Source organism: Neoarius graeffei, chromosome 19 (assembly GCF_027579695.1).
Source record: "Neoarius graeffei isolate fNeoGra1 chromosome 19, fNeoGra1.pri, whole genome shotgun sequence".
In the NCBI taxonomy this organism is placed as follows: domain Eukaryota; kingdom Metazoa; phylum Chordata; class Actinopteri; order Siluriformes; family Ariidae; genus Neoarius; species Neoarius graeffei.
Window position 1 is genome coordinate 46202042 of NC_083587.1, and position 26018 is coordinate 46228059.

The 26018-nt window shown below is 44.3% G+C and overlaps 1 protein-coding gene across 1 annotated transcript in view; it reads left to right on the top strand.

The window, feature by feature from the left end:
- galnt1 (UDP-N-acetyl-alpha-D-galactosamine:polypeptide N-acetylgalactosaminyltransferase 1) overlaps positions 1-26018 on the top strand; it is a 296582-nt gene that overhangs the window by 214752 nt on the left and 55812 nt on the right. Inside the window, exon 6 of the mRNA XM_060900168.1 lies at positions 21160-21326. Within this exon, the coding sequence (XP_060756151.1) occupies positions 21160-21326 (167 nt within the window). The remainder of the gene's footprint in view (positions 1-21159; positions 21327-26018) is intronic.

Sequence of the window (26018 nt, forward strand, 5' to 3'; positions counted from 1 at the left end):
GGGGTGCTCCGGTTTCCCCCACAGTCCAAAGACATGCAGGTTAGGTTAACTGGTGACTCTAAATTGACCGTAGGTGTGAGTGTGAATGGTTGTCTGTGTCTCTTGGCCCTTTTCCACTACCCTTTTTCAGCTCACTTAAGCTCGCTTCAGCTCACTTCAGCCCGACACGGCTCGCGTTTCGACTATCTAAGAACAGCACGACTCAGCTCACTTCAGCCCTGCTCAGCCCCCAAAACTCGCACGGTTTTGGAGTGGGGCTGAAGCGAGCCAAACCGAGCCAAGTGGGGCTAGCGGCGTGAGGAGACACTCCCCTGTGCACTGATTGGTGAGGAGGAGTGTCCTCACACGCCCACACACGTCCCGCGAGCACGCTGGGATCTGTAAACACCGTAAACCCGGAAGAAGGAGAATTACGAGAATTTCTGAAGCCTTATGCGCCTTGCCTCATCTATACGCTCTTGCCAGTATCTGTTGGCGTTGTCGGCGACAACAAGCCACAGCACCAAGACCAGCAACACTAACGACTCCATGTTTATTGTTTACTCTCCGGGTTGTGAGACTACCGCTTAAAAGATCACTGATGTCACTGTTTGCGCCGCCTAACGACATCACGTGACGTCCACCCACTTTCGCTAACTCCACCCAATGTGTCCACCCACTTCCAGCCAGCACGGTTCAGCGCGGTTGTAGTCGAAATGCAACTCCAACAGCCCCACTCAGCTCGACTCAGCCCAACTCAGCACGGCACGGCTCAGCCCAACTCAGCCGCGTTGGTAGTGGAAAAGCGGCATGTGTGTCAGCCCTGTGATGACCTGGCGACTTGTCCAGGGTGTACCCCGCCTTTCGCCCGTAGTCAGCTGGGATAGGCTCCAGCTCGCCTGCGACCCTGTAGAACAGGATAAAGCGGCTACAGATAATGAGATGAGATGAATGAGAGATAGTTGTGCACTCAGTTCATTTCCTGCATTGGAAATTAACAATAAATATTGTTGAACCCATATGAAAATGTGGACATAGGGGAAGGCTATAAGACACAAGCTGGACTTCGGGTTGGACCTTCTACTTGGACAAAATTTAATAACTGGACCTCAGTGACTTTTAATTGAATACCCCTGCTCTACACTGTAGAATAATTGGACTGGTTTTGTGCTCCCAGTGATCGCAGATTGTCCAGTGTCTTGAATCTGAACATCTCACATCGACTCGGTCAAGTTCAGGCCATGCCATTCGAAACTGAAAATATTAAATAGTGTTCAATATTTTGTGTGTGAGAGCATCTGTAGTGAAGGAGATCAGCAGTCTGTGTGATGATGGTGGTAATAATAATAATAATAATCCTCTATGTGTCTGGAAGCCACGCATAAAAGACCAGTCAGTAATGCACTGAACTGAAGTTCATGTTTACAGAAATTGTGAGAAGCATGGCAGCTAGCTAATAGTTGTACGTTTTTGTTTTTTGTTTTTCTTGCTCAGTGCGCAATTACACACCTGCTTGCCGTCTGTCATATTTATTTTGTTCTTAAGATACATTTGTTAGCAAAAAATTCAGGAGTCAGATGTGTGTATTAATGTGGATAAAGTGTTCGAGAAGAGAAGGTTTCATGACTGGGGAATTTGTATATGCGCATATATTTTTGTGTGTGAGATTCTCTTTTTAACTCCCAGTGGCACACTTTAAGGTTAATTACTGCATGATCGGTTTTGTTTGCTCAATTTGTTTATTCCTTTCAGACAGAAAAGCGATTGGTAAGATGGCCACTAACGTACTCGTCCTTAAAAAATGGTGAAAAAGTAGTTTTGTGTGCGCGCAGTCTGGACTTCACAGCCAAATTGCTTGAGGTTTCATTTTCCTCACAATTTGACTCCTCTGGATAGCTTCGAAAAGGTGTGACCATGGAAACAAGTTTGCCATGACAACAAGGTCACAAGGGCTTCATTTACCAAGAGAGGCAAGGAGTGTCGATGAAAGTTGGCTTCATTATCTTTCCCATGGCACACACTTCAATGGTGAAGTGAGCCTTGGGTATAAGTTTCCCCTCCACAGTGAAGTATGAAATGCTGGACATGCACACTTGGGATCTGATCTATTTTCTGTCTTTTTATCTTTTTTTTTTTTTATTGCTTTGACGCTGTTAAACATGCTTTCTTGCACGGCTGCCAATCACGAATATATGATAGACAACATCACGATCAGTTCCACCATCTCAGAATCACATGACAATCATACATCAGCATTTTGGAAAGGCTTTGTTTTCCCTCATCCATCCATCCATCCATCCATCCATGCCTTTGAAGTGTGAATACACATCAAGTTGTGTGATGTGCATGCAAGTCACTGCAGGTGTTTGGCAGTCGTCCTGCATCTCATAACTCTACTTTGTGTGTACCGTACGTGTTTGGTAGTTTTTGGACCTTTTATTTCTGACTATGACGATGTTAATTCTAAGAGCCAAATCCAAGGGTGTGTAATGGCTGCTAGCGTTGTTGCTTGTTGAGGACGAGTCCTGTCCTCTAGTTTTCTTAGTTCTAATGAGAAAGGTGTTAGCCAAACACAAATTAAATAACATACTAACCAGTGTGAAATGGGCTGTTTTTTCTTAGCCTGGCTAACGCGACTTCAAAGCTCTACAAGCTATTGGTCTGGCCAAGATATTAAGCCCAACCGTTTCCCAAAGCGCGTGGTTGACCCGCCTCCCTGAAATGCCTCAGTTTGCTACTGGTCGAAGCCAGAAAAGGCTGTGACGAAGCTTAAACCAATCCCATCACTCTTTCCTCTGACGTATGCGACGCGACGGGGCTAACTGGTAGATTAAACTCTTACCGAAGCCGGTCGGGAGCAAGGCGAAAACGTCCTTCCTTTCAATAAATACCTCCAGGGCTGCTCTTTGCTCCGTTTTCAATGAGAACTTCCCGTTGAATGCTTTCAATACAGCATCTATGTGTAATAGATGCGGAAGCGTGAATGAAGCGCTTCCGGCATAGATTCTGTAAACAATCTATGGCTTCCGGTCGCAGTTCTACTACGTCAGTGCCTTGAACACGCCTCTACCCAGGGCCGTTGGAGATGCTCAAAGTTGATTGGTTCCCGATTTTTCGGGAGCTTGGAAGAGCTGGAGATAGCTTGCCTGGCCAGACTAAGCTCGCAACAGGCCCTCGTGTTGCGTCACGCTTAGGATGGGCGGGCCCAGGCTAGTTTTTTCTAGCTTTATTGGCACATTAGCAAGTTAAATTAACTACTACCTTATATACACTCACCAGATGCAAAAACAATCACTGCTGCTTCCTTCCAAGCTTTTTTTATTTGTGTCTCTTCACAAAAAAAGGTTCTTTTTGTTTGTTTGTTTGTTTTTGTTTTTTCTTAAATCTTTGCTTCTGTGAGTTATATTCCCCCCTTCGGTATCATGGTTGTTTTGTGCTGTTAATTGGTCGGTTGGTTGTTTTAATTGCTGTTTGGCTTGTTTGTTCATTTGTTAGTTGGTGGATTGGTTGGTTGCGTGGTTTCTTAGTTGGTTGGGTGGTTTTTCTTTGTTTGATGTTTTGTTCTTTGGTTGGTTGGTTGGTTTTGTTCTTTCATTGGTGGTTTTGTTCTTTGGTTGGTTTGTTGGTTGGTTCATTTGTTTATTCGTTATTTGATTCACTTGTTGGATTAATCTGCTAAAGTATGAATGTCACACAGATACTTGTCCATACATTTGGGTTTTTAAGATTGGTGGTAATCTAGCCTGTGTGTGTGTGTCTGTTACTAGCATCAGTTTTTGGTTGTCAGTTTGTATTCTCACAGTTACTCAGCGTGTGCAGTTTCACTATTGAGCTGCAATACCAGCAATGAAAGGAAATGGTCCAGTACTCCCACTTGCGAACAAAACTGATTAAAAAATATGACGGCTATATCTTCAGTTTTGCAAAGATCTTTAGATTTGTGCTCCAACTTTAAAGCATATACGCAGAACCATGGCCTCACTTTCGTTTATAAATGCCTTGAGACCTCAAGAATGGCACAGGAATAGTTTTAAGCGTTAACAATAAATCTAATATCGTAATTTTTACGATTTAAGTGATTTCATATAGGTAGCGGTCTGAGAGAAGGACCTTGACATCTGTGACATCACTGCAGGAAGTCTATCGGCCTCATCGCCATTTCCGCTATACTAAAACACAGAGCGGACTGCAATGCCGATCCTCCATTTTGAGCTAATTTATCGTCATGCCACGTAGATGTGTTGCTGGCCGGTGCAGCAACACGACAGAAGGTGGATTTACGTTGCATCCATGGCCCAAGAACGTTCAGACTGCAAGGATTTGGACGCGTTTTGTGAGAAGTTCATGGCCACATTGGGTGCCTATGAAGTGGTCTCTCCTCTGCTCTGTACGTTTTACTGAAGACTCGTACGAAACCTCTGATCTGTTGAGGAGCATTGGCTATAAGCCCGTATTGAAAGAGGGTTCAGTATCAACAATTAAATTAAACTAGAAGAAAAGAAAAGTATTAATTTTATTAATTAATTTTATTTTTTAAAAGGAAAGTGAGTTTAGTTGCACCAGTTTTCCCGGAGTGAGCCGAAGGTTGTTGGTAAAACCTGCGACGGGGCTGGACATATCGCTCGGGCAGTGACCTCCCTGCAGTTGTTGCTAAAACCGGTGACATCCCGTTCCGTCCCGGGTTTTAGTAATTGCCTGAGCCGAGCAGTAATGGTGGAGTACTCAGTAATGGAGAGAATGGAGAAAGAGTGGAGCAGCCGTCTTATTTCTAAACTGGATATTGCTGCCATCTCGCCCTTATGTGGAAGAAGTGAATGAACAGAGAACTGAACGAACAACTGAAAGCCAGATTGTTTCAAAACAATCAGCCACAAGATTGGCCTTCAAGAAGCGAGAACACAAACGTGTAAGCTCCAACTCTCTTTTGGATAAAAAAAACAACAAAAACAACACGTTGTTTACCTGCATTTAGATTAATACATGTAACTTGTATAATACAAGCATAGTTATAGACACGTTTGCGCTTGGATTTGGGAGGCTCGAGCTCCCTCTATGTCGTTTCCTCGCGATCGGTGTCTGCGTCTGACTCCACCGCTGCCCCTTGTCGTTGTCCCTCAACGCTTGGAGTAGGAGCAACAGTTTCCGTGTCGTCATCATCTTCTTCTTGACTGGTTGACGCCTTGGCGAAATACTTGAATAGGGTATTTTGTCCGGTCCCTGCCATGTTTACAAGCGACAAGTGCTCACAAAACTTTTCCAGAAAATTCAATACCGAGGCTCAGGAGTTCAGAAATTTCCGTTTATTGTATACAACCAATCACAGGCATATTTTGAATTCTCGGGAAACATCGCAGTTTCCCGGGTTATTCGTCAAGTTTCGCGCTTCTTGGTGATTGATTTGGCATTACCGCTTGTTGGCTGTGATTGGTGGCCAGTTAATTGAATTTGCCGCGTAAGCGGGCACGCCCAGTCCAGGCGCCACATCTGAGGGCTGCCGCCAGGGCTGCTGCCATGGTAACGGCACGTATAGCGGCACTTCCCATGCGGGTCGTGTTACGTGCGTCCAAGTCTTGTAGTTCCCAACTTGCTGCTGTACAGCTAATAGGCGGGGGAAAAGTGGTGTCCCTACTGCAAAATTTCAGGTAGCGCACTGCGCTACCTGGGTTTAAAATTACGTTGCGCCAAGCAATATGTGGTTGCGCGGCGCAACTGGGTATTTTGCACGCTGCTTGTATTGTGTTTAAGTTACCGGTATAGGATTATTTAATTTGCTTCAGAATGTGATTGTCTCAGTTCATCTGATTATTTAATGAGCTTTTTACATTTTATCAGTGAAAATGCATGCATGTACATGTATGCTGCATAAGTTATAACACCCATCCTGTTTTAATGAGAGTTAACCCACAATCAGTGAAGTCAAATCAGTCTTAGTTGAGCAAGTCGGTAACGGTATTTTTTACTTTCACCATAAATTTTTATTTATATGACTTTGGTCTAGGCGGCACGGTGGTGTAGTGGTTAGCGCTGTCGCCTCACAGCAAGAAGGTCCGGGTTCGAGCCCCGTGGCCGGCGAGGGCCTTTCTGTGTGGAGTTTGCATGTTCTCCCCGTGTCCGCGTGGGTTTCCTCCGGGTGCTCCGGTTTCTCCCACAGTCCAAAGACATGCAGGTTAGGTTAACTGGTGACTCTAAATTGACCGTAGGTGTGAATGTGAGTGTGAATGGTTGTCTGTGTCTATGGCTACGTTTACATTACGTCGAATCAGCGGATCATCAGATTAATGTTCTTAAAATGATTCGCGTTTACACTAAAACCGTTAGCCGTGCACATAGCGACGCCAATACGCAGATACGCTCGGCTCCGCAGGCATCCTGCGCTCCAAATCACTCCGCCCTGAACAGCGAGTGCCCTCTGGAGGGTGCGCACTCCGGCCCTGCGCAGCTCACACAGCGCGCAAGTGAAGTGCAGAAGCCACGATTCGGGACTGAGCCGCTGTGTGTGTGATCCCAGCGCATATCACTTACTACTTGCAAGTGGAAGGATGGCAAGCCTAAAGACAATCATAACTACACAATGGGCAGTATTTGCATCAGTATTTGCAGTATTTTCATACTTTTATACTCTTTAATGAAAGGTGATACAAGGCGGAAGTCCGCGCCGGTTTTCAGCAGTCGCATCACATGACCAACGCCAGCGAATCAGGAAGGTGGATGTCACAGTGACGTTGTCCAATGAGACGCCAGCTAGAGCTCAGCACAGCGTATTCGCGTATTCTGAATGTTTACACAGCACCGGACCAGATACGATCTAGATTGAATACGTGGACGCTGGCGGATTCCCGTTTCCTGGCTTTTCCAGGGGGTTTAATGTAAACGGACAGTGCCTCCGCGAAAAAAACGAGATAGATACGGTCTAATGTAAACGTAGCCTATGTGTCAGTCCTGTGATGACCTGGCGACTTGTCCAGGGTGTACCCCGCCTTTCGCCCGTAGTCAGCTGGGATAGGCTCCAGCTTGCCTGCGACCCTGTAGAACAGGATAAAGCGGCTAGAGAGATGAGATGAGACTTTGGTCTATAGCTGTCAAAGGCCTCGGCCTTAAAACCGGTTACCGCTGCGACGTCACGCACTCAGGGCTGGCTGGCTCAGCGGGGCAGCTCGAATGCCAACTTTGCGGTCGATTTTAACTCTCAAAAATATATATATATTTTTATCCCCATTTATGCAGCATACAAGAGTCAAAGATGGAGATACTATCTGCTCAGAAATTTATTTTAAAATAAATAAATAGTTAATCTGCTTTAAAGATTAACCATTGCCAAGAATGACCGTTGTCATGGAGAACAGCAATCCACAAACTAATCCAGCTGGAGAGATTCTGATAACTTTGCTTTCTGAATCCATCACCAAAACTGAGATTTGATTGGCTGGTTCATTGCTCCTCTTTGTTGTTTGAATGAAACTACAAAAAATTGAACCTGCATGGTATACGTGATCATTATGAATGGATTGTCCGGTTCTGAAGGAGAGTGACCGAGTCAAGCAGCTGTGGTTATTTGTTTAGTTGACATGATGAGATGTGCTCTACTCTGTCTGACATACAGGCTGTAATATGACATCGGGGGTGTGTGTGAGTGTGTTTGCTCTTTCCAGCCCCAGTGTTTTTTGCTGTGGTGCAGTATGATGTCATTTGTCCCTTAAGGCTTCTCAGTACACATCCGTACGTAAACAAAACAGAAATATGAATCGGACACTGAAGCCAAAGCCCCTTGCAACTGAAGCTTTTTATCTGAGAATGTACTGAGAATAAGTTCATTTTAGACACGGAGCATTTCAAAATATTATGAACAGTTGCATGCAAATCCATAGGAAGCTGCTGGTTTATCAGAGGAAGAGAAGACAAATAAGCAGTCTGTACTGAGATGTATTGTAAACACGATCATGTATTGCGATGTTTTTAAAATCAAATTTTAGGAAAACTGTCATCGTATAAGGAGCACACCACCATGTACATAAAATCTGTTTTTTTTTTTTTTTTTTAAATTGTTTTGCTGATTGTGCTGTCAGATTCATTGTATTCCTTGTGTATTTGAATTTGGCATGGTGCATTTTGCAAACAGCGTGGCTCTGGTCAATCTCCTGAGCACTTTCTTTATTGTGGGAGCCAGAAGGAGCCCACACTTCAGCTCTGTATGCCATGGGAGCCAGTCTTACGCTTTCAGATTCAGCCATCAGCGATAACATTACTAGCCAGCTAGGTTTGATAATGCTGCCGTTAGCAGTGTGCCCTGACGTTACTTCCTGTCTCAGTTTATATGGTTACATTGGAGTGGAAGATTCCGTCTAGCAGCCAGGGGCCGAACCATTTATCTGCCACACATCTTTGCGTGCAAACTATTAAAAATCGATAGTGTTTTTGAGAATCGATATCGAATCGTAAAACACAATACCGCGATACTGAAGTGTGTTGAGATTTTTCTCACACCTTTAATAAGAAGTTTCCTTGAGAAAGATTATTCCTATAGACCCGATCAACATCCTCTGACCAAATGTTTGTGTTAATAAGTGACTGTGCATTTAACTAAAAAAACCAAAATGAATTCTTTGTTGGAGATTCAGACTTTTGGACCATTATGCATATTCTCTTAGACTTTCTAGATGACATAGACAGTCGTCCTAAAAAAAAAAAAAAAGAGCCGTAATTTAATCTTCGATGTTTTCTCATATTTGATTTGCCATGAGGAAATTACAGGAGGGATATATGCTTCTTTTGTGCGTCAGTGTGCTTTAGTTCTATATTAATGCGTCAGAAATAATTTAGGGTTTTTTTGTGTAATATTAGACTCCCATCAAATCCGTTTGGTATTAGTTTAGCATCTCAGGTTGTTAATGGGCAACTGTAGCTCAGAGCACAGCAAATCTCTCTCTCTCTCTCTCTCTCTCTCTCTCTCTCTCTCTCTCTCTCTCTCTTTCTCTCTCTTTCTTTCTGACAGTCACAAAATAAGGCTTCCTGCTTTGGTGGGAATCAATCACTGTTTCAGCAAATTACACATCAAACTCCATGCTCTGTGTGTGTGAGAGAGAAAGAGAAAAAAGAAACGTGCATCACAGGATATTGACTATCAAAGCAGTAAGATATCCCAGTCAGGAAGTGAGAGAGGTAGAGGAAGATGGACAGAGCGAGGAGAGGAGAGAACATCACAGCATCAGTCTTTTTCACTCATCTGCTGGATCTCCCTCATATTGTGTCCCTCAAAGATTCAGTGGTCAGATTGATTGGTTGATTCATGGAAAAATGCATTACTGTAGGATTTTATTGGACATTTATAACGAGCTGAATTAGAATTTATGGTCAGTGCGGCTATAATTAGCAAATTACTGCACTGCAGAAACATGTGACCTGTCTTACACTCTCGGCTCATTCACACGCACGCACACAGAGAGAGAGGCAAACAGAGACGCAGGCAGGCATGCATACAGACACTCGGACAGAAAGATGCTCAGACAGACCGACAGGTGGACAGGCAGACACCACAAACACACACAATGGGTGTGGAAGACACGTAACAGACGAGCATGCACATACACAGGGATGCATGTGCACAACAAGATACCTTTGTGTGTGTGTGTGTGTCAGAGAGAGAGAGAGAGAGAGAGAGAGAGATTTAAGGGTATAGGAAATGAAAGTTCCATTCTTAGGCCTGTTAGGAGACTTTGGCTAAATCTCGGAGCTGCAGTTTAATCAGGCAGGTAACGAGAGGCCGACCAATCAGACGCCTGGGCTACTAATTACACTGCTGTGAGGGACCGAGGAGTGACATCAGGTTAATGGTTTTAACAGGAACTTTGTGTGTGTGTGTTTCCTAAGACTGACAATAGGTTAATGAGTTTGAAGAGGATGGAGCAGAGGGGGGACAGTGTGATGGACTACAAGACCACTTTTCAGTTAATGAGGGAGAGCGAGAGAGAGAGAGAGAGAGAGAGCATGCGAGCGCAGTAACTAATGCCGCTTTTCCACTACCAACGCGGCTGAGTTGGGCTGAGCCGTGCCGTGCTGAGTGGGGCTGTTGGAGTTGCATTTCGACTACAACCGTGCTGAACCGTGCTGGCTGGAAGTGGGTGGACACATCGGGTGGAGTTAGCGAAAGTGGGTGGACGTCACGTGATGTCATTAGGCGGCGCAAACAGTGACATCAGTGATCTTTTAAGCGGTAGTCTCACGACCCGGATAGTAAACAATAAACATGGAGGACATGGAGTCGTTAGTGTTGCTGGTCTTGGTGCTGTGGCTTGTTGTCACCGACAACGCCAACAGATACTGGCAAGAGCGTATAGATGAGGCGAGGCGCATAAGGCTTCAGAAATTCTCGTAATTCGTAATTCTTCTTCTTCCAAGTTTACGGTGTTTACAGATCCCAGCGTGCTCGCGGGGCGTGTGTGGGCATGTGAGGACACTCCTCCTCACCAATCAGTGCACAGGGGAGTGTCTCCTCACGCCCCTAGCCCCATTCGGCTCGGTTTGGCTCGCTTCAGCCCCACTCCAAAACCGTGCGAGTTTTGGGTGCTGAGCAGGGCTGAAGCGAGCTGAGTCGCGCCGCTCTGAGGTAGTCGAAACGCGAGCCGTGTCGGGCTGAAGCGAACTGAAGTGAGCTGGAAAAGGGCCATAAAGAAATTTGTTTTTTGCATATGTACTGCAGAATTATAGCAGTTTGATGCATTATGATTATAATAACCTTTAACGATGGCTAAGAAAATACATTTTACAAACGTGCACGCACACATTGTACTTTTCCATCTATGAAGATGTCAGCAAGCACCAGTCCAACAGCCTGGACCTGTGAGATGTGCTGTTCAAACCAACACCAAAATTTTAAAGGAAGTAGGAGGGAGAATGCAGTGGAAGTCTCAAAATACTGTCTGTATCTGAAAGGTCTTTTTTTTTTTTTTTTCCTCTCTCTAAGCGACAGAAGGAAATCCAGTTACATATGGTATTACAACACGCACTCATTCAGACAGCCTTTCCTCTCTCATTTAATCAGAGCTTAAAAAAACCACAGCAGTGATGGTGATGCATACATACATGTGTCATAACTGAGTTTATTTGCTTTTAAGGTGACCCTAAGTCACTGTACTCGGCTGCAAACAGGAAGTCAGGCAGGAAGTCAGAGCGTGTGGCCTGTTTTAACAGTCCACATGCAACAAACACTGGCTTTCCTGTTCCTATGTCACACACTAGTACAGGATGCTGCACTTGGACATTCCCCTGAGATTAAAAAACAAAACAAAAACCTCAGTACCACTTCATCACAGGCCGCAGAATACTGACTGGTTAACTGAGGCAGGGAAACCCTACACACACACACACACGATAGTGACTAATATGTGTCAGTCCACCAGATTTTCACACCAGACATTCAGATTATGGATTTTGAGTTATACCTGCTGCATTACACTACCAAGCCTCCATATGCAGGAAACACAAGCCAAAGTGAAATTGGACCGAGGGAAGTTACTGTAAATCTGACATGAAATTGTGCACGCAACCCAAAATGGTCCATTTTCCAGACACTGACTACAGATGATACAGAACCTCGTGACTCCATCAGGAGACAATCTTGACTGTAAATGATCTATGAATTTCCCAGATTTGTTGAGCAACAGACCACAAAATGCTGCTCGGAAGGTCAAGAAAACACATGATGAACGAGCGCCGCCATGCAAATGTTGTGCGAAAACTGCGCTCACATGATCGACCCATTTTCACTCACTCACTCACTATCCGGAAATTAGCGTCCGTGTATCCACTTCAGAGTGGGTCGGACGTCGCATGGAGAACAGCAGCATGCCATCGAGCTCTGTCTTGGGTGTCGCTGGCAGACAGACCAGCAGCCTTCAGATCATTTTTCACGCATTCCTGCCAGGACTTCTGGGGCCTGCCAGGACGTTTACGTCCGGCGACTTCGAGGTGGCATGCGCGATTGATGATGGAGTTGCTACGCTGCACGTTCACTACAAATCCAAATGTCATTTGCCGATTTTTATGGTAGAAGTAGGATCTATACTTGTCATATGGCCCTTTTCCACTACCCTTTTTCAGCTCCCTTCAGCTCACTTCAGCCCGACACGGCTCGCGTTTCGACTACCTTAGAGCAGCACGACTCAGCTCGCTTCAGCCCTGCTCAGCCCCCAAAACTCGCACGGTTTTGGAGTCGGGCTGAAGCGAGCCAAACCGAGCCGAGTGGGGCTAGCGGCGTGAGCAGACACTCCCCTGTGCACTGATTGGTGAGGAGGAGTGTCCTCACATGCCCACACACGCCCCGCGAGCACGCTGGGATCTGTAAACACCGTAAACCCGGAAGAAGAAGAATTACGAATTACGAGAATTTCTGAAGCCTTATGCGCCTCGCCTCATCTATACGCTCTTGCCAGTATCTGTTGGCGTTGTCGGTGACAACAAGCCACAGCACCAAGACCAGCAACACTAACGACTCCATGTTTATTGTTAACTATCCGGGTCGTGAGACTACCGCTTAAAAGGTCACTGATGTCACTGTTTCCGCTGCCTAATGACATCACGTGACGTCCACCCACTTTCGATAACTCCGCCCAATGTGTCCACCCACTTCCAGCCAGCACGGTTCAGCGCGGTTGTAGTCGAAATGCAACTCCAACAGCCCCACTCAGCTCGACTCAGCCCAACTCAGCACGGCACGGCTCAGCCCGACTCAGCCGCGTTGGTAGTGGAAAAGCGGCATTAGTCGTGGATGATGTGAAAAGTGTTAAATGTATCCCGTGGGGCGCTGTTGAGGTGATTTATTCGTTGATGGTTACTGGATCAGCCAGCGAAAACGGTACAAAATATCACACGCTGTTTTCAGCACCGTTTCTACCAGAGTATTTAGTACAAAAATCCCATGGCGTGACACATATGTAGAATAATATGTACACTGGGTAAATACAGTTGTGTTCGTCTGTGTGTGTTTTCACTCAGACTGCCCGCTAGTCCTGATACACACTCCATATGTGTATTAGTATTCAGTACATTATTCCCCAGTGGTGTTGAATTCCCAGATCTGTTTTTACTGTGGATGGATTGACAAAATCGAAAGGATTCTGCTTTACAATAGAGTGATCCATCTGTTGTATTTGTTTTTATACTGAATTACGCTTGTTCTGTTCTGCTACACAAATTTGGCACTATTTTTCGTAACGAACCATAGCAACAACACCTCACTAATAACTCAATTTGATGACATTTTGCGCTACCTGAGTAAAGAACACACTTATAAAGTATAGCTATGTTAAAACTGTCGCTTGGTGCAAGCATTAAACTTTTAGTAGTTAAAAAATAAAAAACACCCAAACCGAGTGGCCCTTTGATTCAAAGTTGGCCACAATGTCATCTTATTCTTGTAGTTGTCATTCTGGTTTGTTCAGGTTTTTCTGTAAAGCTGTGTTATGACCGAGCACTAGAACCCATTTATAATGGCCAATAAATGAAAATTACAAGAAACAGAGAGGTGGAAGATGGATCCTCAACCATGTTGAGTGTTGCTGTTGTGTCATTTGTCTACTAGAGGTGTATGTATTTGGAACACCATGAATCACAACAATCAGCTGACCCAAGCAGAATCTTTTTTTTTTTTTTTGTATGTTTATACAGGTAGTCGTCGACTTACGACCTATGCGACTTACGACCAATCGAATTTACGACCATCTGGTTATGACTGGCAAGTGTTTCCCTGCTGAGCTAGCTGAGCATATGACAGTTTCCGCCCCAGCTCCAGGCACATGCGCAGTCTCTCTCGCGCTCCCTCGCGCACTCCGTCATACAGTTTCCGCCTCAGCTCCCGGCACATGCGCAGTCTCTCTCGCGCTCCCTCGCGCACTCCGTCATACAGTTTCTGCCCCAGCTCCAGGCACATGCGCAGTCTCTCTCGCGCTCCCTCGCGCACTCCGTCATACAGTTTCCGCCCCAGCTCCAGGCACATGCGCAGTCTCTCTCGCGCTCCCTCGCGCACTCCGTCATACAGTTTCTGCCCCAGCTCCAGGCACATGCGCAGTCTCTCTCGCGCTCCCTCGCGCACTCCGTCATACAGTTTCCGCCCCAGCTCCAGGCACATGCGCAGTCTCTCGCGCACTCAGTCATACAGTTTCCGCCCCAGCTCCAGGCACATGCGCAGTCTCTCTCGCGCTCCCTCGCGCACTCCGTCATACAGTTTCTGCCCCAGCTCCAGGCACATGCGCAGTCTCTCTCGCGCTCCCTCGCGCACTCCGTCATACAGTTTCCGCCCCAGCTCCAGGCACATGCGCAGTCTCTCTCGCGCTCCCTCGCGCACTCCGTCATACAGTTTCCGCCCCAGCTCCAGGCACATGCGCAGTCTCTCGCGCACTCAGTCATACAGTTTCCGCCCCAGCTCCAGGCACATGCGCAGTCTCTCTCGCGCTCCCTCGCGCATTCCGTCATACAGTTTCCGCCCCAGCTCCCGGTTTATGAAACAAGCAAATCCTCCTGCCAGCCCGAGCGCTGCAACAGCTGATGATGACGTAGACGACCCACAGCCAAGCACCAGTGATGCCAGCGGTCACTAAGTTTTGTATTTTGCTATGTTTTACATTTGTATTTTGGTATGTTTCAAACTAAAATGTTTTCTATTTTTCACGCCTGTATTTCGTATTTTTTGTTTTGCACATATTAAACGAATTGTACTGGACGCAGTGTCGTATGCAGTGTTTGACTTAAACCAAATAATGAGCCAAGGTAATGAAATAAGAAAATGTTGATAAAATAAGATGATTAAGATGATTACAATGTCATTACACATCACAATATACTTGCGTTCATTTAACATAGGCCGACTTGCGACCAGATCGGTTTACGACCGGTCAGTCGTAACCAAACGCAGTCGTAAGTCGACAACTACCTGTACATTAATAATAATAATTTCAATTTATATAGTGCCTTTCTCAAAACCCAAGGTCGCTTTACAATTATAGGAGGGGAAAAAAAAAGTCCACCAAATAAAGGTCAGGATGTCATTCCAATGGTGTAGCAGCCACAATCCCACCAAAAGGCGCACAAAAACAAGTCCCACACCGCCAGCACAGCCACCGCGATGCCGCCGGGCAACATCACTCAGAACACCACGCCATGGATCCACAAAGCGAGCACAGACGCACCGCCATGCAGAGCGCTGGTATGTCCCGAACCGCCTGCACAGCTGCCGCGACGCCACCAAGCAGCATCGCTCGGAGCATCACATTTGACTCTTATTTATTAAAACTCAAATATATTTTGTTGTACTTTTGTTCAAAGTACTATGTCTGACTATGAACCAAGTTTATTTTTAAACTCCATTATGTCATGTTTTCTTGGTGAGGACTCTTCAATGACTATACATAACAAAACTTAGGGAAAATCTTTATTTATGTTGGGTATTTCTAGGGGAGAAAAGGAATATCAGCCAAGATTTTTAATGATTTATAAATCATTATCAGATTTGTAAATTTTCAAATTTACAAAATTGCATTTGGTCTTAAAAATCAGTCAGGCTCGACAAAGCACTACATGAAAGTAGACGGCCTTTCGATTTCATAAAATCTGTGAAATTTAGTTCCCTCTGAAATTTGGTCATTGTGATGCATGTTTATTTTTGTAATGTCTTTTAAAAAAAAAAAAAGCCATTCTGTAGCTGGGAAGTTATTTAATTTTGAGGGGATTCCCTAGCAAATAATGTGCATGAAATCACTCACTTCATGCAGTCAAGCAGACAGAGGAAGTCCATGTGCGCATGCACAGGTTTACCTTGACGGTGCACTGACAGTTGTATCATCTTGTCGCTAAACGAACAGCTGATCACACCGAGGTGCTCACTGACCATCAGTATTTTTTTAGTTTGGCCCTGCGTTTCCTTTCCTTCGCAACATAATGTCTTTTATTTTTTTCGTGGTGCGGTTTCCATCAAATCCTGCGCTCTGATTGGCTGGCGAGCGGGTCCATATCCTACAGTACGGACCCCAGTTATGGACCTCTGGCAACTCGCTCGTTCACAACAACAAACATTAGTAGAATTTTTGTCAACATTTATGTTTTTTTTAATAAGATTTATTTATAAGATTTTTATCAAAAATCTTATAAATTTTTGCCAGCGTTTCTCAGGAGAATAGCATTAATTTTACAGCATGGATAGCGATAACGATAGTGTTCACAGTGAAAGCGAGTTTTACTACCCTGAGGAAGAAGAAATAAAAGAAAACATTTCAGGAGAAAGCTAAAAACCTGTAACTGTTGCTAACGCCGAGCAAAAACATGGCTGAATCCTGAATGACTCACTTTTGTATAAATAGGGGACTACATAGGCGGCAAAATGTAGTTTTTTTCCTGCCATGGAAGTGCACTTGTATACCGAGGAGGAAGTAATTTGCATTACAGCTGTGAATGAGGATTCAAAATGGCGGCTCAGCTCGGTTTTCCCTTTCGGGCGCTCTCGTTTTCTGTTAGAATTTGGTAAAGAAAAAAATAAATATATTATTTACCAGCTTAAGGTCGGTCCGTATAGTGAAATACTGTGACCTCGGCCTTGAATACTGACCTCAGCCCAGAGGGCCTCGCTCAGTACTTTCAAGACCTCGGTCACGGTATTTCACCATACGGACCTCCCAGCTGGTAAATAACACACATTTCTTTTCGCTTTCCGTTACTGTAGTCGGTCTTTCATGTTTCATTTGCACACTCACGTCCCCTCTCCTGTTTCAAATTTGTATCCCACAATGCCTTGCACAAACGAGGAAAGCCCACCATGTGATGCATGATATAGTATAATTGGGTCATGGTGAAGCAGGAAAAAATAGCGTAGTATTTAGGGCCACGTGGCCCTAAATTCATAATTTATTTTATTTATTTATTTTTTTAAATAGAACAAACTCATAACATTTGTAAGTCTGTGATTCGAATTCAGTAGCTTTCGTTTCATTAAACAAAATAATTGGGTGTCAGGGAAAATTCTTTTTATGACCCACACTCGAAAAACCTGAAAGGCAGTACAGCTTTAAGAAAAATGGAACTGACTTGAAAATCTGAATTTCATTCTTCCAAGCTTGCTGGAATATGCAACTTCAAAATATTCCTGCAGGTTATGGAGGGTTTGGGGAAAACACGACGGGATTTGATGAGTTTGTTAGCTCGAGAAGACACTGTGTGTTGTGTAATTCTGTAGTGTGTAGAAATGCACATGGCAGTGTAACACACACTGAGGAAAGCTCTATCTGCCCTCTTCCGCATACACAAGCTCACAGACACTCGCGATTGGCTGTTGTCGCTCTGAATGACAAGGTAGAGGGAGAACATTACATTCCTCATGGCTTTTCTTTTCTGCCACTCGGAAGCCCTTTCTTTATAGTATTTATGAGGAAATGTTTTAAAGAACTGAAGAACTCGTACATCTCATCTCATCTCAGTATCTCTAGCCGCTTTATCCTTCTACAGGGTCGCAGGCAAGCTGGAGCCTATCCCAGCTGACTACGGGTGAAAGGCGGGGTACACCCTGGACAAGTCGCCAGGTCATCACAGGGCCGACACATAGACACAGACAACCATTCACACTCACATTCACACCTACGGTCAATTTAGAGTCACCAGTTAACCTAACCTGCATGTCTTTGGACTGTGGGGGAAACCGGAGCACCCGGAGGAAACCCACACGGACACGGGGAGAACATGCAAACTCCACACAGAAAGGCCCTCGCCGGCCCCGGGGCTCGAACACGGACCTTCTTGCTGTGAGGCGACAGCGCTAACCACTACACCACCATGCCGCCCAGAACTCGTACTTGACACAGATTTTACTTTATTGTCCAGTATAGTTTTAGAAACACAAATACAAGAAGCTGTTTTTCAAAATGTATCCCCTTTACGCAGCATCTGTCTGAGGCGTCCTTATAAACGAGCACCTTTTTGTGTCTGATTCGTAGCAAGAATATAATTGAGATGACCTTCACTTTTAATCAACCTTACAAGTAATGATACCTCATTAGAATTTTCATGACCTTTATTACATGTGCTGTACATTTACGATTACCTTAAAATATCAGTAAAAACTGTGACCCTGTACAAAAGTTAAAGCAGTTAAACCTTTTGAATGCATTAAAAGGAAGTGAGTGATGTCAGAATTGATCAGAAAATCACAAAAATGATAGGATAGAGGATTATAGGATGGTGAGTGTAGGATCGTCCTCACCAAGAAGGTAACGTCAGGCTGCTTTTAAAGTTCACCAGAATAAGTTTCGTCAGAAAACGGAAAAACTTACAAATCTTAGCATGTGAGAATGTCTTGACAGACAAATGTAGCTAACAGTTCTTAGTATGGGTTTAGTTTAGAATAGGTATTATTAAGCAAAGTATTAAGATTATTTCTAGACATTTTAATAATTTCCATTGGCACATTAAATGTACAAACGGTAAATTATTTCACTATTCCACTATTACTATTGAAAGCTCTTGTGTGTTGCCTTGTCGGAGTTTTGGCTGCCAAAACTGAAAAAATGGTAACTAATATGGTGAGCTAGTTGGTTAGTTAGAGTAGTAGTAGCTAAATTTTTGGCAAGACAACCATTTTATGGAGTTTTTTCTTAATATAGCACATTTTGTTTCCAACCTTGAAATTGTCAGCAAGCCGTTTCCAATGTTGAGACTAGTAATTAATCCATTCATCTATCCATTATCCGGGGAGCTGGAGCCAATCCCAGCTGACTTGGGCCGAGAGCTGGGTTACACCCTGGGCAGTAATTAATCTTCCTCGTGAAACTAATGTGTGTAGTGCAGCAGGTGGTGGAATATGGAAAGTTTGTGGACACCTGAGCGTCATGCTTTCTGCTTTTTTTTTTTGAACATCCCATTCCAGATTTGTGCCGCGAGTTGGCCTAGTGGTTAGCGTGTCCGCCTCTCGACCGGGAGATCGCAAGTTCTATTTGTGATTGGGTTGTACCAAAGACCATCATAAAAATGGTACCCACTACTGTCTGGTAAGGCAACTGCAATACAGATGTGAGTGGGGAAGTCAAACTCTTGCAGTTACCAGAGGACTAGCCCCCCCACCATAACCCTAGCTGTATAGAGGGCTACCGCATGACGTCACCGCGCCGCGAGATTTTGTTAGGCGCCATATTGGAAGACCAAGTACATGCACTCACAATATAAAACAAAGTACGAGCGAGAGTAAAGTGACACGATGGCTGATAATTCGGGTTATGTGAGTACATTACCAGCTGCAGAAAGGGCACGGTATGTGGAGAAACTGGCTGTGATTGATGGGTTTGACCCATATGATAAGACTCACGGCAAGGGAGAATGGAAACATAAGGAGGACCGGACACCAATTCTGCCATCTGTTTGCTACCCAGACATTGTAAATTATTTGTTGTTTACACCCAGTGCCTACACTGCTGATGACTTGAAAGCCTACAAAGGGCTACAGGCTTACAATTATGTTGTTAGCGGCTTGGTTCGTGATATTACAGCTGTTATTAAGAATAACCTACACATAGTTATGGCCAAGGTAATCTTGTTGATATTTATCTTTTAATAATATATCTTTTCAGTTGAAAAATTAATACTTTTTGTTCCTATTAAGGTATCCATAATTTAGGTTAATTTATCCAAATTATACATATGTATTTATGATATATGCCTACACAACGACTATGCTTTATTTATATAATAGGAGGGAGAGCAAGCCCCAAACCATCCTAAATTATTATTATTAAATTGTAGAAGTCTGGGAGGCTTGCTCCTCATCCAGTTATCAACTTGGGACCAATTTAGCATGTTTTAAATCTGAATTTCTTGCGTTTGCTTACCTCAAAGTGTCCGCAGATCATGCACAGACTTATCCATTATATCCAGTTTTTTGCCAAGTCTCACACAGGTTTCTTTCAAGTCTACTGTTGGGCCAATAAATCATAAATAAAACAGCTCAGATTTGTTTGTTTAAGTCGTTTGCCACTCCACTTTATTCTCATGGGTTCACATACCGCTGCCGTTATTTCCCCCTAATCACGAGTTTGTTAGTCTTCCAAAATGACGCAGGGTCTGTTTACTTCCGATTTCGGGTGACGTCAGTGAAATCCCTCTATAGGCGAGAGGCCGAGGGCTATCGAAACGGAGATCGGCGCCGCACCCATACGCCTTAGTACTGGGACAAGAGACTGCCTGGGAAGACCAAATTCTGGCGTGAGACTTTTGACTTGATTCCAGATTTAGTCCCTCTTTGCTATTCTAATAACCTCCACTCTTCTGGAAAGGCTTTCCACTACATTTTGATGCATGGATTTGCTCATTCAGCCGCAAAAGCATTAGTGAGCGCATTCAAGGAGGCCTGGGGTTTCGTCAGTGTTCCAATTCATCCCAAAAGTGTTCAGTGAGGTTGACATCAGGGCTCTGTGAAGACCATGCAAGTTCTTCCATTCCAACGTATGTCTTTATGGACTTTGCTTTGTGCACAGGGGCATTGTCGTGCTGGAACAGGTTTGGGCCACTTGGTTCCACTGGAAGGAAATTGTAATATTACAGCATATAAAGACATTCGATACAGTTGTACTCTTCTGAATTTGTGCTGAAGAACCACATATACAGTAGGTGTGATGGTCAGGTGTCCATTAGCTTTTTGCCATATAGTGTAGGGAGAAGCTCCACAGGCTGCTCTGGATAAGAGTGTCTGCTAAATGCCTGTAATGTAATATAGTGTATATACAGCATCAATGTGTGTCATAGTACATACCAAACACACCTTTTAAATGACATTTTGTTTTGTGAAAATTAGTAAGTAGTAGTAGTTATTTTCCCATTTCTCTGGTTGATGAACCTACTTGTACGCATCTATGAATAAAACAGTAATGACCCAGAAGCAAAATCTGATTGTTCCAGGTACATTTGAGAGAACAAAATCTCTCAAATGTACCCCCCACCCCAACCCCGTTGTATCTTGTGATGCCTTCCAAATAGAAGTAGCTTTATGTTAGAAGCACGGGTGGCGCTACGCAGGCTGCTGCATCTTGAATAGAATGTAGAAGAAGTGCCAACATTAACCATCACTGTACGTGTTGGAACATTTACTGTTTACCATCCAATCGGTTATCAGACTTTTTAAATCATGCTCAGTCCTGATTGGCTCTCTCGTTCTCTCTGCAGATGTAAAACGAAGGTGTATCCGGATGACCTCCCGCGTACCAGCGTGGTCATAGTGTTCCACAACGAGGCGTGGACGACGTTACTGCGCACTGTGCACAGCGTCATCAACAGATCCCCAAGACACCTGCTGGAGGAGGTGGTGCTGGTGGATGACGCCAGTGAGAGAGGTGTGTGAGAGAAAGAGAGAGCGAGAGATTGTATACACAGAGGGAGTCGGATGGAAAAAAGGCTGTCGTTTGAATATACTCAAATGTGTACCAGTGCCATGGGGATGTGACATGCTTTTGTTTCCAGGCCTAGGAGGAGACCGAACTGTTGTGTGTGTGTGTGTGTGTGTGTGTGTGTGTGTGTGTGTGTGTGTGAGAGAGAGAGAGAGAGAAAGTACAAGACCTACATCTGGAGGAAAAAGATGGCTGGTGACCCGTGGAATGTTAACGTCAAAGCTGCAGTTTAGATGACAGATGAGCAAGAGAGGGAGACGCACACGGAAGGACACAGACGGAAAGAAAGAACGAACCTACAGAGGGAGAGAAAGAGAGCTAGCTGAAAGAACAGACACACTGACAGAGATGGAGAGACAGAGTGTGAGAGGGAGACAGACAGACACAGACGAATGGAGGTAAACAGAGAATAGACACGACAGGAAAGACAGACAATGTGAGAGAGAGAGAGAAAGGAAGGCAGAGAGCTGGAAGAACAGACATACAGAGAAAGAGTGCGAGGGTCAGATAGACAGAGAAACAAATGAGAGAGTCACAGATAGTGAGGGGGAGAAAAAAAAAGAGCCAAATTGATGGAAAGAGATACAGAAGAGTGAGCGAGAGATGGAAGAACACACTGACAGACAGTCAGAGAGAGAGAAATGACAGCGAAAGAGAGAGGGGTGAAAGAACAGACTGATGGAGACAGGGAGGGAGGGAGAGACTGAGGGTCTCTGAGCTGTTTTGTTGTATGAAATGGCTAAACTGTGTGTGGGTGTTCATTGCTCATCTTTTCGCAGTTATCTTGAACTCTTGCCTGCAATTTGATTTGATTGAGAGGTTTGCAGGCATAATGAGCATTTATGTCATATTTCACTATGTATCTCTCACTCTCTCTCTCACACACACACACGTATCTCTCACTCTCTCTCTCACACACACACACACACACATACTAATTCTAAGGACAACAGTAGAATTGGATGTAAAAATGCCAAGAGATCATCCCTGCCTGGGTATTTAATATTTAGGATGTCCTCTAGTTGTGCTGACTGACTATACATTCAGATGTTGTTTGCGTTCCTCCTGGAGCAGCTATTTAAAGAAATGTCCCAAATGCTAGAAAGCACAGAACCTGCTCTTGCTATTCATTACCTCCGCCAAGGAGGTTATGTTTCCGGTACCGTTGGTTTGTTTGTTAGTTGGTTTGCCTGTTAGCAACATTACGGAAAAAGTTATGAACGGATTGCTCTGAAATTTTTTCCAGAGGTGTGACTGGGCACAAGTTAGTCTGGTTAACACCAGACCATATCACAAGTGAAATATGGTCTGGAATCCGCCTATTGAATTTCTCGTAGGGGAGGTGTGGTTTACGATTGTCAACGGCCGTTTATTGGACGTTGCGAATGTCTATCATTTGGCGTATACGTAGCCCATGGCCAATCATGGCAGTTGTACCCGGTGACGTAGTTAGAGCGGCGAAGAAGAGAAGGAAAGAGAAAGAGAAGGCAAAACAAAAATAGGAAAACAATGGCACCGAACTTATTTCACTTGTGATATGGTCTGGTGTTAACCAGACTAATTCAGAACAGTGTCTAAAGCTTGATCGAAAGTTTGGTTCGTATCGCTCGCCGCCATGTTAAATGTGATCCGTAAACAGTCCCAAATAAACTACAAGCTTCCGTTTGTCGAGTAGTACGCGTCACCGTCTTTCCACCCCTCCCCACTCTCTGATTGGCTCGCTAACTCAGGCGAGCCTTTAGACCATAGTTTCCATGCTGTCTTTTCAGATCGGAACGATTGTGCAAAGCAGCATGGGATTTCCCAGGCTAGGCACAAGTAACAATCCATTAAATTTTGGCGGTGATCCGGATCACCACCTGGATCCCGGAATTTTTTAAAGGATTGGAGGTCTGCGCTCTCCGAGTGCTTTTCTAGTTACCTTTTATTTTCAAGTATCGGCAACATACAGTGGTATGCAAAAGTTTGGGCGCCCCTGGTCAAAATTACTGTGAACAGTTAAGCAAGTTGAAGATAAAATGATCTTCAAAAGGCATAAAGTTAAAGATGACTCATTCCCTTTTGTATTTTAAGCAAAAGATTTTTTTTTATTTCCATCTTTTACATTTTCAAAATGACAAAAAAGGAAACGGGCCCGAAGTTTGGGCACCCTGCATGGTTAGTACCTACAGTAGCACCGCCTTTGGCAAGTATAACAGCTTGTAAATGCTTTTTGTAGCCAGCTAAGAGTCTTTCAATTCTTGTTTAAGGAATTTCCATCCATTCGTCCTTGCAAAAGTCTTCCAGTTCTGAGCGATTCCTGGGCCGTCTTGCATGCACTGCTTTTTTGAGGTCTATCCACGGATTTTCAATGATGTTCAGATAAGGGGACTGTGATGGCCTTCAGCTTGTGCCTCTTGAGGTAGTCTGTTGTGGATTTTGAGGTGCGTTTAGGATCATTATCCATTTGTAGAAGCCATCCCCTTTTCAACTTCAGCTTTTTTACAGATGGTGTTATGTTTGCTTTCAGAATTTGCTGGGATTTCATTGAATCCATTCTTCCCTCTACCCATGAAACGTTCCCCGTGCCATAGGCTGCAACACACAACCCCAAAGCATGATTGATCCACCCCCATGCTTAACGGCTGGAGAGGTGTTCTTTTCACGAAATTCTGTGTCCTTTTTTCTCCAAACATACCTTTGCTTGTTGCTGCCAAAGAGTTCCATTTTAACCTCATCGGTCCGCAGGACTTGTTTCCAAAATGCGTCAGGCTTGTTTAGATGTTCTTTTGCAAACTTCTGACGCTGAATTTTGCAGTGAGGACGCAGGAGAGGTTTTCTTCTGATGACTTCCATGAAGGCCATATTAGTGCAGGTGTTGTTGAACAGTAGAACAATGTACCACAACTCCAGAGTCTGCTAAATCTTCCTGAAGGTCTTTTGCAGTCAAGCGGGGGTTCTGATTTGCCTTTCTCGCAATCCTAGGAGCAGCTGTCTCTGAAAATTTTCCTGGTCTTCCAGACCTTATCTTGACCTCCACTGTTCCTCTTAACTGCCATTTCTTAATTACATTTTGAACTGAGGAAATGGCAACCTGAAAACATTTTGCTATCTTCTTATAGCCTTCTTCTGCTTTGTAGGCCTCAACCATTTTCATTTTCAGAGTGGTAGGAAGCTGCTTGGAAGAACCCATGGCTGCTGATTTTTGGGACTAGGTTAGAGGAGCCTGGGTCTTTATAAAGCTTTGAAATTTGCATCACTTGGCCTTTCCTAACGATGAGTGTGAACAAGCCATAACCCTAACAAACTAATTAAGGTCTGAGACCTTGGTCAAAGTGATCGGAGCGCTCAAATCTCCTAGGGTTCCCATACTTTTGCAAGTTACTCCTTTCCTTTTTTCACTCTAAAATTGTACCGTACAAAACCAAAACAATACACCGATAATGCTTAAAATGTTGAAAAGTTCGTTTCATCTTTAACTTTATGCCTTTTGGAGTTCATTTCATCTTCAACTTGCTTAACTGCTCGCAGTAACAGTAATTTTGACCAGGGGTGCCCAAACTTTTGCATACCACCGTATATAACGTCATCTCCGTGACTCTGGGAACAGGCAACTTTTAACAGGAGCACCTGTACCGCTGCATGTTCATGCATATCCTGTCAGCCAGTCATGTGGCAGCAGCACAATGCACAAAGACATGCAGGTACAGGCCAAGAGATTCAGTTAACTTTGTTGGTATCAAATGGCCTGAGCTGGTTTGAGTGCTGATCTCCTGGGATTTTCACACACAAGATTTTCTAGAGTTTACACAAAATGGTGCAGGGAGAAAAAAAAAAAATCGTGTGAGCTCAGCAGTTCTGCAGAGGTCAGAGGAGAATGGCCAAACTGGTTCAAACTGAGAGGAAGGCTTTGGTAAGTCAAATAGCCACTCTTTACAACCTTGGTAAGCAGAAAAGCATCTTAGCTGCCTGATCTTTGTCCAGTTTGGGCGAGCCTGAATTTACTATAGACTCCGATTCCTGTTTGGAGCCCGATGTGGTCTTAAGCTCTTCTAGACCACCTGCATCAAGGTTTTATGTGTGGTGCTGTCTGAGATGCTTTTCTGCTCACCATGGATGTAAAGAGTGGTTATCTGACTTACCATAGCCTTCCTGTCAGCTCGAGCTAGTCTGGCCATTCTCCTTTGCCCTCTGTCATTAACAAGGCATATCCACCTGCAGAACTGATGCTAACTGGATGTTTTTTGTTTTTCGCACAAACTCTAGATGCTGTTGCATGTGCGAAAGTCTCAGGAAGTCATCAGTTTCTGAAATATTCAAACCAGCTCATCTGGCACCAACAGCCATGCCACCATTAGTCACTTCATCTCCTCCAAGTATTCCAGTTTCCTTCCAATGTAACATGCCAGCAGGTGGATTGGCTGTTCTAAAAGAACTTGCAAGTGTGTGTGTGTGATGCCCCTTCATGGATCAGGGTGTATCGTTCCTGGGATAAGCACTGGATATTTATTTTATCATATGTTATTCTTTAATAGGCAGCCTTTATCTTTAATGTGGCCAAGTAAAATGTCCATTCCTAGACATGCAGTATCCATCATGTGTGACCCAACATCACTTGTGGATATCCTGCAGCGAGTCACATTGCTGACAACATGCTGA